The 19398-nt window shown below is 38.1% G+C and overlaps 1 protein-coding gene across 1 annotated transcript in view; it reads left to right on the top strand.

Moving 5' to 3' along the window:
* The window catches only part of DNAH5 (dynein axonemal heavy chain 5), a 242913-nt gene that overhangs the window by 174102 nt on the left and 49413 nt on the right, over positions 1–19398 (top strand). The window contains 5 exon segments of the mRNA XM_017893302.1: positions 1199–1336; positions 5852–5987; positions 6607–6923; positions 7870–8025; positions 8869–9051. Of these exon segments, the coding sequence (XP_017748791.1) occupies positions 1199–1336; positions 5852–5987; positions 6607–6923; positions 7870–8025; positions 8869–9051 (930 nt within the window).

Raw genomic sequence — 19398 nt, 5'->3', positions numbered from 1 at the left:
TGAGATAGGAAAATAATTTATTTCAAAAGTGNTGACTTTAATTTGTAAGTTGCTTGACATGGTGACCTTACTTTTTCCTTCCGTGTTGGAGCCATGGCAACAGTTGCAGCTTACTGCAGAGCTGAGGAAAAAATGTTCCGCCAGTCAGGTTCTTTTTAAATTGTCACTTACAAGCAATGCTTTTGCCCATCACTGGATCTAGTCAATTATGGAACTCTTGAGGTTTTCCTTAAAGATTTATTCTGCCCAAATTTGGAAGCCTGAAGTTTTGAGATAGGAAAATAATTTATTTCAAAAGTGTTTTAAAAATCATCTTTTCTCAAATGCTTCAGAAAGACTGTGCCTTCTAGTCATCCCATGAAAGTCAATATTAACATTTTGTAAATTTGAAAGGGGAAAATTCGGTTTCAAAAAATGATTTTAAAGGATCTAAATTTCTTAGGCATGAACTACTTTTTTACATCTCATCTTTTGCTAATATTGCTTTTGGTTAAGTCATTTGATTCTATCTTAATAGCTTCTTTAAAACAAACATTTTTAATTAGTCATAGCTCAGGGTATCAAATATGCTTTCCAGAAGGCAAGAAGTATATGAAAGCGAAAGGAACAATGTCAAGACCACCACGATACACAAAACCTAGATGTTTATAATCAGTAAATAATCATTCTCTATCCTTTATTATTCCTCAACAGTGATGAGTCCTGCTAGGCAGATAGTTCTAAATACTGTTTTTTCTACAGCTCTTAATATTAGCTTGTTTTATAATTTACCTATATATATTTAGTATTACAGTGTTCTGATCTAGGCAGACCATGACCCGTGGGCCAAATCTAGCCCACTACCTGTATTTGGATGGCTTGTGAAATAAGAATAGTTTTTACATGTTTAAATAGTTCTAAAATAAGTACATGAGCAATAGTTTTGATTTTGCCTCTTGGCCCAAAATATGTACTATCTGGCACTTTAAAGAAAATATTTGCTGACCTCCTTTCTAATGAACTGTAACTTTCTGCTTATACACATTTATGTCAAATTCACATTAAGATTTGTTCAGGACTTAATGTGATTTGAGAGGATTCTGGAGCTGGAACAAAGCAAAGGTATTAACACGCGGTGTAGTTGAGTTCTCAGACCCTGAAATGAGGGACTTTTTGAGATTGGCTGCCCATCTCTTCACTCTGTGCGTGTCCTCTGCAGGCTAACTTGGTGGTGCAAGAGAATCGCCATCTCCTGGCCATGCAGGATCTGCAGAAAGCCCAGGCGGAGTTGGATGACAAGCAGGCGGAACTCGACGTGGTGCAGGCTGAGTATGAACAGGCCATGACTGAAAAGCAGGTAACTGTCCTTTGTCATGGCAGGGACTGTCACACATCTCTACAGCTTCTCTCTCCAAGAGTTTGGGTTTTTGTGGGGATTCACTGAATTTATACATAATACATACATAGCACATAATGGACACCAAGGGTCTTTGGTGAGACGACAGGATGGTCAGTCGAGATGGCAGTCAGTGCTGGGACATAGCCATTCTGAGTTTCTTTATTAGTCGGGGATGGTAATAATGATAGCATCTTGTGTAGTAGCATTTTTGTTATGTTTTTCAAATCGTGTCCTCCCATGTTATCTCATTTAATCTTTGAAATAACTTGCAAAGTAGGCAGGGTGGATTTATTTATTTATTTATTATTTATTTCTTTATTGAGACAAGGTCTTGCTTTGTCGTCCAGGCTGGAGTGCAGTAGCATGATCGTGGGTCACTGCAGCCTTGAATTCCTGGCCTCAAATGATCCTTCCACCTCAGCCTCCAAAGTAGCTGGGACTACAGGCATTCACCACCATGCCTGGCTAATTTTTTGTAGAGACAAGTTTTCACCATGTTGCCCAGTCTGGTCTCAAACTCTTGGGCTTAAGCAATACACCTGCCTCGGCCTCCCAAATGTTGGAATTACAGGCATGAACCAAGGCAGCCTAGTGCCTTACCTATCTTTGTTCTCATTTTGGAGCATTCAAATCAAATGTCTAAAGAGATCACAGAGGAAAAGTACCTGAGTTTCTAAATAACCAGGATTTTGACCCTTTTTTTCTCTTAAATACATACTTTTTTTTTTTTTTTTTTTAAAGTGGTCTCCCTAGAGTACATAAGCTTTTGGCTTAATAAAATCTGTATCTGCCTCTGATAAATCCTGTATTTGGTGGATAATACCTTGATAATTTTATGAAATTCACCCCTACCTCTTCTCAGCCTTTACTTGGCAGAATTGAAATTCCTGCCTTGTTAGTTTTACAGGGGTCCCAATAAGAGTTTAGATAAACATTTCAGTTTCACTATCTGCAGAATGTATGGTATATTCTCTTAAAGATAAATCTTCTGCAAGCAAAGTAAAAGCTTTTGGAAGCTTTAAAGAAGTAGCACTTTTGAAAAATGTCTGTTCATGTCCTTTGCCCACTTTTTAATGAGATTTTTTTTTTATTGTGAATTTCTTTAAGTTCCTTATAGATCCTGGACATTAAGATTTTTTCAGATGCATATTTTGCAATAATTTTCTTCCATTCTATAGGTTCCCTCTTCACTCTGTTGATAGTTTCTTTTGCTGTGCAGAAGTTCTTTATTTTAATTAGATCCCATTTGTCAGTTTTCGCTTTTGTTGCAACAGACACTTTTCAAAAACAGACATACATGCGGCCAATAATCATATGAAAAAAAGCTCAATATCACTGATCACTAGAGAAATGCAAGTCAAAACTACGGTGAGTTACCATCTCACAGCAGTCAGAACGGCTACTATTAAAAAGTCAACAAACAATAGATGCTGGTGAGATTGTGGAGAAAAATAATGCTTATACACTGTTGGTCAGAGTTAAGTTAGTTCAACCATTCTGGAAGATAGTGTGACAATTCCTCAAAGACCCAAAAACAGAAATACCATTGATCCAGCAATCCCATTACTCGATATATACCCAAAGGAATATAAATTGTTCTGTTATAAAGCCAGATGTGTGAGTATGTTCATTGCTGTCCCGTTCACAATAGCAAATACATGGAATCAACTTAAATGTTCAACAGTGGTAGACTGGATAAAGAAAATGTGGTTCACGTACACCATGGAATACTACACAGCAATAAAAAAGAATGAGATTGTGTCCTTTCAGGAACATAGATGGAACTGGAGGCCATTATCCTTAGCAACTAACACAGGAACTGAGAAACCAAATACCATATATTTTCACTTATAAGTGGAATCTAAATGATGAGAATACATGGATGCATAGACAGGAACAACACACATTGGGGCTTATTGGAGGGTGGAGGGTGGGAGGAGGGGGAGAATCAGGAAAAATAACAAGTACTAGTCTTAATACCTGGGTGATGAAAAAATCTGCACAACACACCCCCACAACACAAGTTTACTTATAGGACAAACCTGTACAGGTACCCCTGAACTTAAAATGAAAATTAAATTATAAAAAAGAAGTAGCACTTATGTGGGTTTGTATACTTATGCCTCATAAAATTCACTTATGTATGGAAAACATTATAGCAGTTTGAAAGAATCTACTTTGGAAGGAGTGTTAATTTCTACCATTTTGGATGGTTATTTGTATCAGGAAGCTCTACTGAACACAGGGAAAATATTTTACCTTCTCATTTTATTATGTGTAAATTTTAACATTTTTACCTTAATTCATTCAGCAAGCTTTATTGTTTTGGAGCATCTTCTATTTGTTAGGTAAATAATCATGGGACCACAGAAGAACTGTAACATTATGGCTCTAACTCTAAAACTTGAATTTCAACAAATGTCAGCTTCCTTATTAAAAAAAAAAATCTGGACATTCCTACAACCAACTTCTGAACTTGATCTTCAGTCATTTTTGTTGCTCTTCTCCCTCCGTAGGACTGCATGAAAGTCCGGGGGTTTGTGGGCCTCCCAGAAGGCAGGAGAAGGGTTCCAATCTACAGTTCACCATGGCCCAGGCCTGCATGGCCCATTGAAGGAGAGTGTGTCCTGGCTACACCCCATGCAGAATCCAGTGCCTTTTCCTAGGGTTCAGCTTGCCTAGGCCTGCAGGAGAGCTGGTCACCTCTCTGGGACCTATGAGAGAGTGGGCCTGAGGATGGGGGTACTACTCAGGGAACCCAATAAGTCCCGTGTGCTCCCCTCAACAGGCTGGGAGGAACACACAGAACTTACGGTTTTCTTTCTCTTGCATTCTCAACATTTGCTCCTTTCTCTTCTCCCAAATTGTAATCCCCCAAAGAAGCCTGGGCTTCAGAAAACAAAAGCCAGAAAGGGAGAGGCCTGGTCATTTTCGGATTTGGCTGATGGAATTGGGATTGAAGAATTTAGCGAAAGCAAATCAATATTAAAATTATCTTACAAATAAAAAGTTTTTTTTTTCTAATAAACGATATAGGATTGTCCTTCCCAACTGGCACCTTCCTTCTTGAAGGAAGCAGACAGATGTGAGGGGCCATGGTTAGGGGATGTGCCTGTCTGATGGACTGTTAGTCTTTTTGCCTTAACTCTAGAGGAAGAAAATAGATTAGGACAAAGTGGAATAAATATCCTGCTTTTGAAAAACACTGTAATGTGTTATTATTACAAAAGCAATTCATGTCTCTATAGAAAATACAGGTAACCCTGGAGATAAACATTAATCATATTCTGTTATTATTCATATCATAATATACACCTTTCACATGCATTTTAAGCTCCATAACTGATAATTTAGGAATACCATTTTATAAATTGAATTTTTAACTTAATATATTGTGCTCTTCTTTCTTGGTCATAAAAATTTTTATAGGATTTTTTTGAAGGCTTCAGAGTATTCTTATGGATACACTATAATTTATTTAAATAATCCTCTATTGTTAGACATTTAGCATGTATATATATATTTGAACACCCAATGACTTGGCATGTAGCTAAACCTTTGTCCATACCCATTTTATTTCATAAGTTTAGATTTTTACAAGTAGAATAAGCAATTGTTGCTTAAACACTAAGAAACAGAGCTATTTGTTTTTTGCTTTTTGTGTTTTTTTGAGACAGAGTCTCACTATGTTGCCAAGGCTGGATTTGAGCGGCATGATTTTGGCTCATTGCAATCTCCACCTCCTGGGTTCAAGTGATTCTCCTGCCTCAGCCTCCCAAGTATGTGGGATTACAAGTGCCTGCCACCACGCCTGTCTAATTTTTGTATTTTTAGTAGAGACGGGGTTTCACCATGTTGGTCAGGCTGGTCTTGAACTCCTGATCTCAAGTGATCCGCCCACTTCATGGCCTCCCAAAGTCCTGGGATTACAGGCGTCAGCCACTGGAGCCATTTGTTTTTAAGAACTAAGCACTGGCCAGGTGTGGTGGCTCATGCCTGTAATCCCAGCACTTTGGGAGGCTGAGGTGGGTGGATCACCTGAGGTTGGAAGTTTGAGACCAGCCGGACCAACACGGAGAAATCCCATCTCTACTAAAAGTACAAAATTAATGGGGCATGGTGGCACATGCCTATAATCCCAGCTACTTGGGAGGCTGAGGCAGGAGAATTGCTTGAACCCGGGAGGCAGAGGTTGCAGTGAGCTGAGATCGCACCATTGGAGTCCAGCTGGGGTAACAAGAGCGAAACTCCATCCAGCCAAGTTCCATGAGCAGGGGATAAGAGAGAGGACAGGGCAAAGGAGAGAGGACTGGGCTGACAGACACATGGAAATAGAATGTCATGCTTCTTGTGAAGTAATGGCTCACATGCCTCAGGAAGGCAGATAGTATGGCATGTTCTACAGTTATATTTTTGAGCCAGAGGCTGTCTTTATTTCAGTAAAAGTTTTCTTGTGATTATGACTTTTGTTAGACGTTACTCGAAGACGCAGAGCGATGCAGACACAAGATGCAGACAGCTTCCACACTCATCAGTGGCTTGGCAGGCGAAAAAGAAAGATGGACACAGCAAAGCCAAGAGTTTGCTGCACAAACTAAAAGACTCGTAGGTGTGTAAATTGCTTTATTAATGAGATTGTGTGTTGACTGTGATAGGGAATTAGACAGCTTATACTTTAGACGGCTTATACTTTAATCAAAATAAAAAAACAACGCTTGATTATTTCAAATTCCTGTGTGTGTGTGTGTGTGTGTGTGTGTGTGTGTGTGTGTGTGTGTTTCTCCAGCTATTTCAGAGAAAGAGACATTGGTCTGGCATCTGTGCTGTCCTTATTAGATGTGTTAACTATCTTTATACCTTTTATTATCAGGTCACTTTAGAATTCTGTGAGTACATGGGTATATTGATCAAGGTCACATTTAATGAAGGCTCTGTCTTAGGAGGTTTGATTCTCTTAAACTTAGAGGCCATCTTTTCACTTCTAATGAGAGTAAAAATCATCCAGTGCTTGACTGCTAGCAGGTATCACTTGGTAGGCCACTTGGACCCTGTTGACTAATAAACCAGACTACTGCTTATTCACTGGCACAGCCACACGTGCTTCCAGTTTGATTTGTGGAATTTAGTTTAAAAGAATTATTGTCTGCTAAATTTTTTCATTTTTAATATGCTGTACAATTACAAGGATGAACCTAAAGTATTTCAGTGGTGTTTGTTTTCTGTTTTAGGGGATGTACTGTTGGCTACAGCTTTTCTGTCTTATTCTGGTCCATTTAACCAAGAGTTTCGTGATCTTCTGTTAAATGACTGGCGGAAGGAAATGAAAGCCCGGAAAATTCCATTTGGAAAGAACCTAAATCTCAGTGAGATGTTGATTGATGCTCCTACTATTAGTGAATGGAACCTCCAAGGTCTGCCAAATGATGACCTGTCCATTCAAAATGGAATTATTGTCACGAAGGCATCTCGTTACCCTTTGTTAATTGATCCACAGACTCAAGGCAAGATCTGGATTAAAAATAAAGAAAGCCAAAATGAACTCCAGGTAATTTGTGTTTTAGTATGTTTATGTTACCGGTTAAGTTTTATTGCCTCAGATAAACAAAAATCCAAGAGGAAAGAAATATTCAAAAACATTAGAGATGTTTTGTAATCCTAGGTAGAGCAGTAGCAGATGCAAGCTTAAATCTAATATGAAAATATTTTCTAAAACTTTCATTATTTGCATATGTGTTAATCTCTACCAATGCCATCTTTCAGTGGTTTCAGACTATTCTGTCAGGGTCCAGGGGTCTCTTTGATGAGTAGAGAATGGCAGAGCTGTATCACGCAAAGTGTGCAGCATTTTGCATGAATACTTCCTAATTATCACATTATTATTTGTCACAAAAGTGGTAGTGGTGAAGAAAAAACATTGCTACCACACAGAACCTTTACATGCTTCCCAATAAAACAAAATGATGGTTTGCTAAACAACAATGGAAACAATTAAACTTCTTTACAATTTCACCAAGTGTGGGTTTCAAAACCAAGGGTCTCTAAAATCTATGTAAAAGGTGAATGCCCCTTATCCTAAATATTTGGGATCAGAAGTGTTCCAGATTTTAGATTTTGGAATATTTACATGTACATAATGGGATAACCTGAGGATGGGACTCAAGTCAGAGCACGAAATTCATTTATGTTTCTTATACACCTTATTCATATACTTGAAGGCAATTTTATAGAATATTTAAAACAATTTTATGCATGAAACAAAGTTTATGTACATTCAACCATCAGAAAGCACAGAAGTCAGGTGTGGAATTTTCCACTGTGGCATCATGTGGACTCTCAACAAGTTTTGTATTTTGGGACATTTTGGATGCTCAATTTGTATTTGCCTCTTGCAGTAGAATGCTTTAGGCTTCATTTGAAAACAGTTATCCCTGTGCTTGCTTCATAATAATGTCTATCAATAGCAACCTTGAACCTTGTGATCCTGTTCCTAGATCACGTCTTTAAATCACAAGTACTTCAGAAACCACCTGGAAGACAGCCTTTCTCTTGGAAGGCCCTTGCTTATTGAAGATGTTGGAGAGGAACTAGATCCAGCACTAGATAATGTTTTGGAAAGAAACTTCATTAAAACTGGGTCTACCTTTAAGGTATGACTAAACGTATGGATGACAATGTGCAGAACAGTTACCATGAGGCCAGGTCAATGTGACACAGATAGAATTCTCTTAATAGGCAGCAACTTAAATTTGAGTCCATGGGAAAGGTTTGTTTTTCTCTTCTACACTTCTTGACTTTGGATTAAAATATCCAAGAGCAATCGTTTTAGGAATATTGACTTCACTTTTGTAGTATGTGAAAGGGTCTGACTGCCTCTTGATGTTGATAGTTTTGAAACTTCTCCATTCCCCTCTCCCCTTCTGCCCCACTCACATCTGGGCAAGCTGATAAAACCTGGGTGCCCCCTCTTTTGGCACAAGTTGAAAATTCAAACCATGCAACCCCCTGTCCATACCTATGTATGGGAACCCTCAGCCCAGCTCTACCCCCTAAACACCATAAAGCCCTAGAGCAGCTGCCCCTCCCTGCTCTGTCAAGCCAGTTTTTGGGACCTGTTTGGGAACCTGCTCTGATCTCTCCCACAATCTCATCATGTGAGTAATAAGCCTTTTTATACTCTTTTGATACATGTGTAGCATCATCGGTCTCAACCTCTGAACTGAACTTTGGGTAAGGGATCCATCTCACTCCTACAATGGGATCACAATTTTGGTGTTAAATTCTATATTCAGTCTTCCTTCCATCCTTCTTTGCTTCCTTCCTTTCCTCCTCGTTGTCTGAAGCTGTGCAGATGCCTCATGACCATTTCTTTTTTAGTATACAAATGATCTCCAGTTATGTCATTATTTAAAACAATACTTGATCTGATACAAAAAAGACATAGTAAGGTATAGCTCTATTTTATTACTTTTAAATTTCTTTTTATAAAAAAGGTGAAAGTTGGTGACAAGGAAGTAGATGTGTTGGATGGCTTTAGACTCTACATTACCACCAAACTGCCTAACCCAGCCTACACCCCTGAGATAAGTGCCCGTACCTCCATCATTGACTTCACTGTCACCATGAAAGGTCTAGAAGATCAGTTACTCGGAAGGGTCATTCTCACAGAGAAGCAGGTGAGTGAGGTGTGGCTGCCTCCCATTCTGCGTTGCTTTAATGTCATATTTCATTGACAAAATTAAGATAATAACAGTTGTAACAGGACCGAGTTTCTCCCCTTTTATTCCCTGTGTTTTTTTCCCATTCATCTCCAAGTATCTTCTTTTTTTCCTGAAGGAAATTATTAACCAATCATCTACCCGTATGTTTCACATATGTCTCATAAATTACATATATCATCGATTGCCTTTATACAGGCTGATGGTGAAACTACGAGGAATCAGTCTCATCTTCAGCATCATTATTCTGGTCTTATATTGCTTGATTTTTCTGAAAGGTGTGTTCTGTTTTACTAACCTGTTGACTTTTAATTTTCTGGTACACATCTAGGTTTTTCTTTCATATTCATTATTATGCTTTTAGAATATAAAATTAAGACTTTGTACTCATAACAAACAACATTGCCAGTTCTCATCTGTGATCTAAGAGAGCCCTGTAGTATGTCCTGACAGGGTCTGATGTGAGAAGACAGAAGTTTGTGACACTTGAGTTTCACTCTGTAAGTTTTGAAGGCTACTTACGTAACTATGCTAATGAAACATAACTCCATATCTGCCCTCTTTACTTCTGTTTTATGGGATAACTTAATGCTCAATGAAAAAAGGCCACACATTTGTAAACTTCCTTCTTTTGAGTGAGCATTTTCTCTAGGGAACATGTGAGGCTTCAGCAAAGAACCGTGGAAGATTTTAATGGGAATGTTATGGTGAAACTGCATGAACTCTTAATGTTGCTATTGATTTACTCCTGAGTTCAATAATAATGAGGAGTTTAGTTAACTTAGTGACACCTTCTGTACTGACCTGAAGATTATTTATGTTAATACAGTCAGCAAAGTCTTTGGGATCTGTCCTTCCCCTTCTCTGTACCTTTTCTGTGTGTTGTACGGTGCTTGCCCTTCTGAGCCTACCACGTGTCTATCTCTTTCTCCTCAACTTCCTCTCCTTCTCTCTCCCTTCCCTTTTCCTGAACATTATTGTTAATTTATAGCACATGAATCACAGGGTCATAAAGTTGGAAGCTGTGTTAGGAGCATTTAATCCAGCTTCATAAATTCACATGATTGAGTGATCTCAGAATGGCAGATACTGATTCTGATTCCTGCTGTTGCTGTTGTGGTAATGACAGCCTTCAAAATATGTACTTGCTTAGTTTTTGAGTCCCGAGTTAAATCTCAATAGAGGTGGTGGAGGAAATTTAGCGTTGTCATGTAATTACTTCAGGCAGGACTGGGATTCTTGAGCAATAGCATGTGACCTTGAGCAAGTGGGAGTTCCTGAGGGTCATTTGGGCCACCTCTGTCACTGGTATTTGAGACTGTCCTTCCACCTGTAGCCTTGGCTTCGTGGAGATAAGAGGCCCTATGGCAGTTTGAATAATATTCTTGTCCTTGGTTTTCTTATGTTCAACTGAATGAATACAGTCTCCTTGGAACAAATAATTGGATCTGACAGACTTGGATTGCAGCAAAACACAACAACAGCAACAGCAACAGCAACAACAACAACAACAAAAATAAACCCATCCCTGGGCCTTAATTCCTGTAGCAGAGGTTTAAGATGAAATAAGGAGCTTGTTAAGCTCATTTGAAAACACTTGGAGCAACCCTGAAAACCCAGTATGGATGCAGGACCAGGCTGTTTCTTACTTCTTAGGAAAATTGAGTGTCTTGAGAAAATTACTCCTTTAATATCATCTCATTATCAGAATCTGTTCTGGGCTCACAGTAAATAATTCTTACAAAATGATCAGCCAGAATAATGTGACACTCATTTTTTTCTTGCATAATTATAGACACTCGTTTTCTTTTATAATGTGAACAACATTATAACACCTAACCTTTATTTATTTTGTTCCCAAAATGAGGTCTTGTGATAGAAGAAGTGAACTGCTGAGCTTAATTCTGATGAATTTTCAGCAGTATGCTTATTCTAAGGGGCTTTTATTTTGCAGCTTCTTCACTTCCCAGCATATGCCTGAATCTGCTAACACTGCTGGACCCTCTCAATCTGGGTGGTGCAAATGGGTCTGAGTTGATCCCTGCTGCTTTTGGGTCATTTCCTATAGCCTAGTTACTCTATTGAAAAGAGTCTTATGTCTGTGCCTTATGAACACAGATATATCGGTGTTTTAAAGTCCAAATTATTCCTTTGACTTCAGTGACAATGCATTCTCTCTGACTATAATCTCACTTCTTGGGTGATTATAAATATAAAATATCAATTTGAAATTTTATTGGTTTAAGGAGGTCTGTTGATGCTAGGAAGATTACACACAGGAAGGGATAGGAGATCCCACACAGAATAGGAAGTTGATGTTGGAAACCATCTGAGGAATGTGGGGCTGAAACAAAGGCTGAGTCTCTTCAGTGGGGATGAGTCATGACTTCTTAGGTTTGTTGGTTCTTCTTGTGAAAGGAGGCTCTGAATGGGAATTTTTCATGCAACGGAAAGACACATCTTTGACTCCAAAAATTAATCAGTTGTTCTGTGTCCTGAGGATACAGGGTCAATGAGGGACCTTATTATCACACGTAATCGGGTCTCATGAATGCTCAGTTGTATACCTGCTAGACCTTCAGGTTTGTTTGCTTCAGAAATGCATTAGAGCATCTGAATGCAAGGAAGCATGAATTTCAACAAAGTTTATATTCTTGTGCTTCAAGACAGTCATTTTAAATGCATGTGCTGTTCACATTCACATCAAGGCTATATCCAGTTGTTTATCTGATGTACCTGTGAGTAGATTTGGACATTCTCCTGCTGTTACCAGAAGGTGATGTATCTAGACCATTTTGAACAGGCAGGAAACCAGTAGGTCTACAACAACCTTCCTTTATAGAAAGCACATGTCTTAGACTCACTCTCACTTGGATCATAGAGAATAAAACAGAAACTTTAAAAAAATCTATGTTCCATTGGGAGAAAAATGCCAGTGTTGATCAACAGCTCCTACTGGTCCCACAATACAAGGCCTCAGGGATCATCGTTGTTCAGAATTCTGGATGAGCAAACAAGTGTGTGATTTCCTTTTGAGGTACAAGTTCCTGAACTTGGTGAAAGTGACATGGGAAGTAGTTTGAGAAGGACATTAAATAGACATCATTATCACCAGCTCACTGTTGGTGGAGGAAAAAGAAATCTCTTTCTGAGTTCTCTTGTTTAATCTTTCTATTTTAATTACTAGTGTAAAGTACAAAAGAGAAATAGTATTTGGTAATGGAGCCTGAGTTATACCTTTAAGAATGAGAACTCTGGCTGCCATTTGTCTTTTACTGATTTCAAAACTTTGGTTATAAATGCAGTTTATGTACACAAATAAGTTTAGTTTTCATTTGCTTCTTTAAGCTACTTACAGTAAAAAATCATTTAATTAACAAATGCCGTGTTCACGAAATTTTACCAAACTATCCTGTACATGTAAATTTTTATTTTATTTTTAATTGATATATAGTAATTGTACATGTTTATGGGGTACATAGTGGTATTTCCATAGTATAATATATAGTGATCAGATTGGGGTAATTAGCATATCCATCATCTCAAACATTGATCGTTTCTCTATGTTGGGGACATTCAGTATTCTCCTTTGAACTATTAGAAATTATGTAATATAATCATTAAGTGCAGTCATCCTGTAATGCTATAAGACACTGTAACTTATTCGTCTTATCTAGCTGTAATTTTGTATCTTAACAAATCTCTCCCTCTCTCACCCTTTCCCCTACCCTTCCCAGCCTCTAGTATCCTCTGTTCTGCTTTTCACTTCTATGAGATCAACATTTTTTTTTTTTAGCTTACACATGTGAGTGAGAATATGTAGTGTTTTACTTTCTGTTCCTAACTTATTTCACTTAGCATAATGACCTCCAGTTCCATCCATGGTGCTGTGAATGACAGGATTTTATTCTTTTTTATTGCTGAATAGTATTCCATTGTGTACGTATACCACATTTCCTTCACCCGTTTGTCTGTTATTGGGCACCTAGGTTAATTCCATATCTTGTCAATTGTGGATAGCGCTGCAGTAAACATGAGGGTGCAGACATGTGTTCAATACACTGATTTCCTTTCCTTTGTGTAAATGCCCAGTAGTGGGATTGCTGGATCATGTGGTAGTTCTATTTGTTTCAATGTGTGTGTCCGTGTGTGTGGTTTTTTGAGGGACTTCCATACTGTTCTCCATAATGGTTGTACTAGTTTACTTTCCCACCCACAGTGTTTAACAGTTTTCTTTTCTCTGCATCCTCACTAGGGTTTGTTATTTTTTGACTTTTTGATAATAGCCAACCTAGCTGGGGTGAGATGATATGTCATTTTGGTTTTGATTTGCATTTCCCCAATGATTAGTGATGTTGAGAATTTTTTCATATATTTCTTGGCCATTTTTATGCCTTTTGAGACATGTCTGTTCAGATAATTTACATATTTTTTAATCGACTTTTTTTCTGTTGAGATGTTTGAGTTCCTTGTATGCTCTGGATATTAATCCCCTCTTGGATAAATAGCGTGTAACTATTTGTTTCCATTTTGTAAGTTATCTTTTCACTCTGTTGATTGTTTCCTTTGCTGTGCAGAAGTTTTTGATATAACCCCATTTGTTTATTTTGGCTTTTGTTGCCTGTACTTTTGAGGTCTTATTCATAGACTCTTTTCCCAGACCAGTGTCCTGAAGCATTTCCTTTATGTTTTCTTCTAGTAGTTTTATAGTTTCAAGTCTTACTTTTAGATCTTTGATCTATTTCGTACTTTTAAAATTCCCTTTGGAATATGTCACCGTTTACATAAGAATTTTACATTGTAGCCTTAGAATTTATATAGAATACTTAGTGCAAATCTTTACTGTTCTATCTATCTATCTATCTATCTATCTATCTATCTATCTATCTATTATCTATCTATCTGCCTGCTGAAAGATAATCCTTTTGGTGGGAAAGAGATTTACGGATAAAATTATTTTGATTAACTTTGCCTCATCATATTAATCTGAAAGAGTCTTATCTTCTTATGAATTGGTGGAATGAAAGTAATCATTTAATACAAATATGTTTAAATCAGCCATATAGATGAAAATATGCCTATAACCATATCCCTAAGTAGGTTTTCAATCTTTTAACGTTGAACGAAAAACAAGCAACGATTGTTCTATTTTTTTTTTTTTTTCCTCAGGTAACCTTTCTTTTGCCAATAACTTTCTAGTGCCCAAGTATTTGGCCACTTGTTTCTATTTAATATACAGATTGTTTTTGGGATTCCAAATAGTACTTTAAATTATATTATTTACTTAATACATTTTTTTTTTCATCCATTTCAAACTTTGGGGAAATGTACTTCTTAGCTTTATTTTAATCCTTTGGGAATATAGGCAATTATTTTAATCGACAAATTTGTTAACAATGATATTAAATTGACCACAGCCGTCTTAATAATGTTCAATCTTTTTAGTTACTATTTTTTTTATCAAGAATTGAATGGTTTGCCACTCATCGTATACATCATTACTATGTTTATTTTATTAATATTTGTTTCATAAGCAACATGGAGGCATGATTTTAACCTCAATTCCATAGTTCTCAAGTAGAAATAAGATTAGAAAAGTAGATTGTGACAGGTTTTGCCAACTATGTTGAGAATTTTGGACCTTTCAAAATAGGTAAGGGAGATCTCCTGAGTGACTATGAGTGGAAAAGCGTCAGCAGGAAGACCAGCTTTGTTAGAGTAGTCTATGAATGACAAGTAAATTCTCAAGTAGGGCAGTGGTTATGTGATTGAAAACATGGGCAGAAGATAAAGGTTTGTGTGCAGGAAGAATTGATAAGACCTGGTGCTGCTTTTGAGTTTGACAGTCCATGCTCTCATTCCCAGTTGACATGAAAGCATTCGTCCCTAGCATTCTAAGTTCTCCTTATCCCTTTTCAGCTACTTTATTATACACTTTCATGATAATATGTGAAATGCAAAATATCATTTATCGTTTACTTTGTGCCACATTTCGACTTGATTTTCAAACTACTTATTTTACAATAAGCATTATCATGCTTCTGAAAAGTTGGCCAGAAATGAATCAAGGGAGAAGATGGAAGGGAAGAGACATTTTGAGCAGTTATCATAATCTAACCACTGCCTTAGCTGCATTACTGGCTATATCTTCACCATCATCCTATGAGCAGTTTTTACATACATTTTGTGGATGAAAATACTGAGGCCTGCAGAGTTTTAAAACATGACAAATGTCATGTAGATGATGGGTTTTGAGAGCTACAATTCAAACATATGTCTTCCTGATGTCAAAACCTCAGTCTTTCTACTGCTTTACATTTCTTCCCTTACCTGTCTTCAGGTGAAGACCTTTAAATGCTCACCTTTAGGAACTCAGAAATGATAGTGATAGTGTGTGAAATTTATAAATATGGCAATAAAAATTGTTTGAATTTTCATTATCACTTTTATTTCCTAGTACAACAATAATGTGAAGGCTTTTATTATAACTGCTTATGGAAATGAATTTTATAGCAGCCATTAAATGTCACTTGTTTGTACTCATTTCTACGTTTTCTGAAATTTGAAATTCTCATCTCGTGAATCAATGAATTGAAATAACCACTAAGGGAGCTTTCATATGTAACCAGATAACAGATGGAAACAAAGATGGTAAGAGCAGGTTTTGCTTGAGTTGCTACATCTTCAAGAGTTAAGAATCGATACAAATCCTGAACTTTTGTTTTGCTTAAAGAGGGAATTCTTCCTTTCCTCGACTGGCCCCAGACCTGATTCACTGTGCTCAGAGTGTGAGTTGAGAGTCTGGTGGGGTCTTACCAACTAAAACCATTCAGTCAATGGTGATTAACTGGCTGAAACATAAAGCAGAGGCCACTGGTCTTTGCTGTTTGCCTTCATGCAGTTTTGTTAGCACATCCTTTATTTTTAACGTCATGGTTTTCAGAGAGTGAGCATTTCCACATCTGTATTTCTGGCACAAAGACTAGACTTTCCGGTTCACTGTGTGTTTCAGTTTATCAATTTGAAAACAGATGCAACATTTGGTCATTCAATTTGCAGTGTTAATTGAGTGCCTACCATGTACCAGGCTTTGTTTCTCTGACTGGAGAATTTATCAATGAACAAAATAGACTCGAAGACCAAACTATCCCTGGAGCATAACATATAATTTATGTATTATGTTAGAAGGTGGTAAATGCCATAAAAAGTACAGACATTGGTGAGCAGGAGAGCTGGAGAGTCAGCTGGTGGGCTAGCATTTTAAAGAGGGTGGTCACGATGAGGCTCACTGAGAATGTGACATTTGAGGAAGACTTGAATAAGGGAAGAGAGTGAGTTATTTGGAAGAACAGACTTGACAGAGCAGCAGCCAATGCAGAGGCCCTGAGGCAAGAGAGTTCTTTATGGGTTTGAGACAGTAAGTCTCAAAGTGTGTTTCCTGGAATAGCAGCACCACATCACATGGGATTAGAAGTGCAAATTCCCAGATGCTGTTCCAAGCCTATAGCACAAGCCTTCCAGGTGATCCTCATGCACTGAAATTTGAAAACCACTGATGTAGGAAATAGCAAGTGTGGCTGGAGCAAAGTGAAAAGTGGGAGAAAAGTAGGAAATGAGGTCCCAGCAGTAATGAAAGAGGGGGCAGCTTGGTAGAGCCTTATAAGCCTTGGTAAGGTCTTTACCTTTCATCCTGAGTGGAAAGATTGGCCATTGGAGGGTTTTGAGAGAGGAAGTATGTTTTAGTAGCATCATTGTGACTGCTGGGCTGGAAGTAGACCGGCGGGTAAGGCCAGGGGTAGGGAGACCTGTTTAGACCTCCTAATTTAGAGGGGAGGTGACGATGATAGTTTAAACCAGTGTGGTGATAGTGGAGGGAGTGAGAAATAATTAGATTCTGAATCTCATTTTGAGGTGGAGATGATAGAACTTGCCAATGAATTTGTTGTTGAATTTGAGGAAAAGAAAATGACCAAGCAGGGTTCAAAAGTTTTGGCCAGAGCATCTGGAAGAATAGTGTTGCCATTTGCCAGGCTGTGGAAGGCTGAGGTGGAACAGGTTTCAAGGGAGGATCAGACGTTTTGTTTTGCTGATGGTGCTAAGTAGGAGATGTCTCTTAGATGTCCAAATGAAGATGTTGAAAGGAGATATGATCTGAAACTGAGATATAAACTTGGGAGTTATCAACATAGCAACAGAGTTTAAAACAAGATGTAATTCATGGAGTAGTATAGGGATAAGTTTCTTGTAAGTATAAACGAAGTACCAAAAATGAATACTTGGAAGAGCCACTAAAGGCAAGAACTTGCATAATGGTTAACAGTGACAGTTTGGGCTAGGTCTGGCCTCTCCTTTCCCTCCATGTTTGTGTGCACACTGGATCATAACAAAGGTAAATTGTGTAATTAATCATGTAATCAGTGAGTAGTCCATTATGTTTTATATGCTTTCATATGATTCATCACTGCATCACTTTAGATTTCCGGCTCTCTCAATAGGGAGTAGAATCTATAAAACCTACTGTATTAGTCCATTCTGTCACTGCTATGAAGAAATACCCGACTGGGTAATTTATAAAGGAAAGAGGTTTTATTGACTCACAGTTCTGCATGGCTGGGGAGGCCTCAGGAAACTTACAATCATGGTGAAAGGTAAAGGAGAAGCAGGCACCTTCTTCACAGGGTGGCAGGACAGAGTGAGTGCAAGCAAGGGAAGTGCCAGATGCTTATTAAACCATCAGATCTTGTGAGAACTCACACACTGTTACGAGAACAGTGTGGGGGAAACCGCCCCCATGACCCCATTACCTCTATCTGTTCCCACCCTTGATACATGGGGATTATGGGGGTTCCAATTCAAGGTGAGATTTGAGTGGGGACACAGAGCCAAACCATATCATCTACTGAGTCATATCCAGAGTACCCAATTGAGAATATACATTTCTGAAGCTGATCTAGAGATTTGAGCTTGGTACCATACATTCAGGTAGCTGCTGTGAGTCTAGTCGAACTGTCAAACATGCTCTCCTGTGATTTTGCTGTTTGTCACCTGCACTTAACCCTAGTTTCCCCATATTTTACTTATAATGAATTGTACATTATAAATGCAGTTAAATGTGGGTAAATTGTCAATGAACTCCATATCCAGGAAGCTCTTCAGATAAACTCTCTTAATACGTAAGTTTCATTTTAAATTTGTAAATATAATTTATTTATTGTTCTTTCCATTTTAGATTCTTTTCTTTAGCGTCACAGATAGAGTCTCTCATATAGCAAGTTGATATCCATGTACAGTTTGACTTGGTGCCAGAAGCATATTTCTCTTTTGTCCCCCTACCTTTGGGCTTCCTCGTCCTGTGGCTTGCTTGGTGTCACATGTATTTCTGCTTCCCCCACCCTTGCCACCAGCTCCATCTTTTCTTTCCTTCTCTTTCTCTATCTCTCCCTCTCCAAGCTGCCAAGAGGAAGAAATGGCCAATAAGGATAATAGTCTTCCAAGGCTTCACTCTCCCAGCTGTCTGCACATCTCCCTCAGAAAAGATGCAAAACTTTTCTGCTCTTGGAGACAACAGCAGGCCAAGAAGACTTTTTAATTTAAATGTGCTCGCAGTTGCAGTTCAAGTTGCTTGCCTAAGATTTCGGAGAGTAGTTTTTCACAGACTTGTATACTTTTTCAGTTAGCAAGTTTGAAATGACACATTTAAACAATAATGGAACCCTCTTAAGAAAGTAGACAGAAGTAAACCTATATAATCAGAGATATATATCTTTGTTTTCAAATATATGTCCCCTTCAAAAGAAGATTATATGCATAATGTTAAATATAATCACAGCAATCACTTGAAACTGATTTGACTGTAGAAAATAAATGGGTGATTAGAAGGATGCTGGTAGTATTTTTTGCCGGTTTCATGTTGCTTGGCACCTATTCTTCCTTCCTCTGTTACTTCTCCTCTACATTTTAAAAAAAATTTATTTTTAATTCTATTTTATGTTAGATAGAGTCTCACTCTTTCTTCCAGGCTGGAGTGCAGTGGCGTGATCTCAGCTCACTGCAACCTCCGCCTCCCTGGTTCAAGGGATTCTCCTGCTTCAGCTTCCCAAGCAGCTGGGACTACAGGCATGAGCTACCACGCCCAGCTAATTTTTTTGTATTTTAGTAGACAGGGTTTCACCATGTTGGCCAGGCTGGTCTCAAACTCCTGACCTCAAATGATTCGCCTGCCTCCACCTCCTAAAGTGCTGGGACTACAGGTATGCGCCGCCATGCCCAGCTATTTTTTTTTTTTTTTTTTTTTTTTTTTTTTTT

Source organism: Rhinopithecus bieti, unplaced genomic scaffold (assembly GCF_001698545.2).
Source record: "Rhinopithecus bieti isolate Rb0 unplaced genomic scaffold, ASM169854v2 scaffold_22165, whole genome shotgun sequence".
NCBI classification, from domain to species: domain Eukaryota; kingdom Metazoa; phylum Chordata; class Mammalia; order Primates; family Cercopithecidae; genus Rhinopithecus; species Rhinopithecus bieti.
Note: the sequence above shows the minus strand (reverse complement) of the source record. Positions and strands in the feature narration are given on the sequence as shown.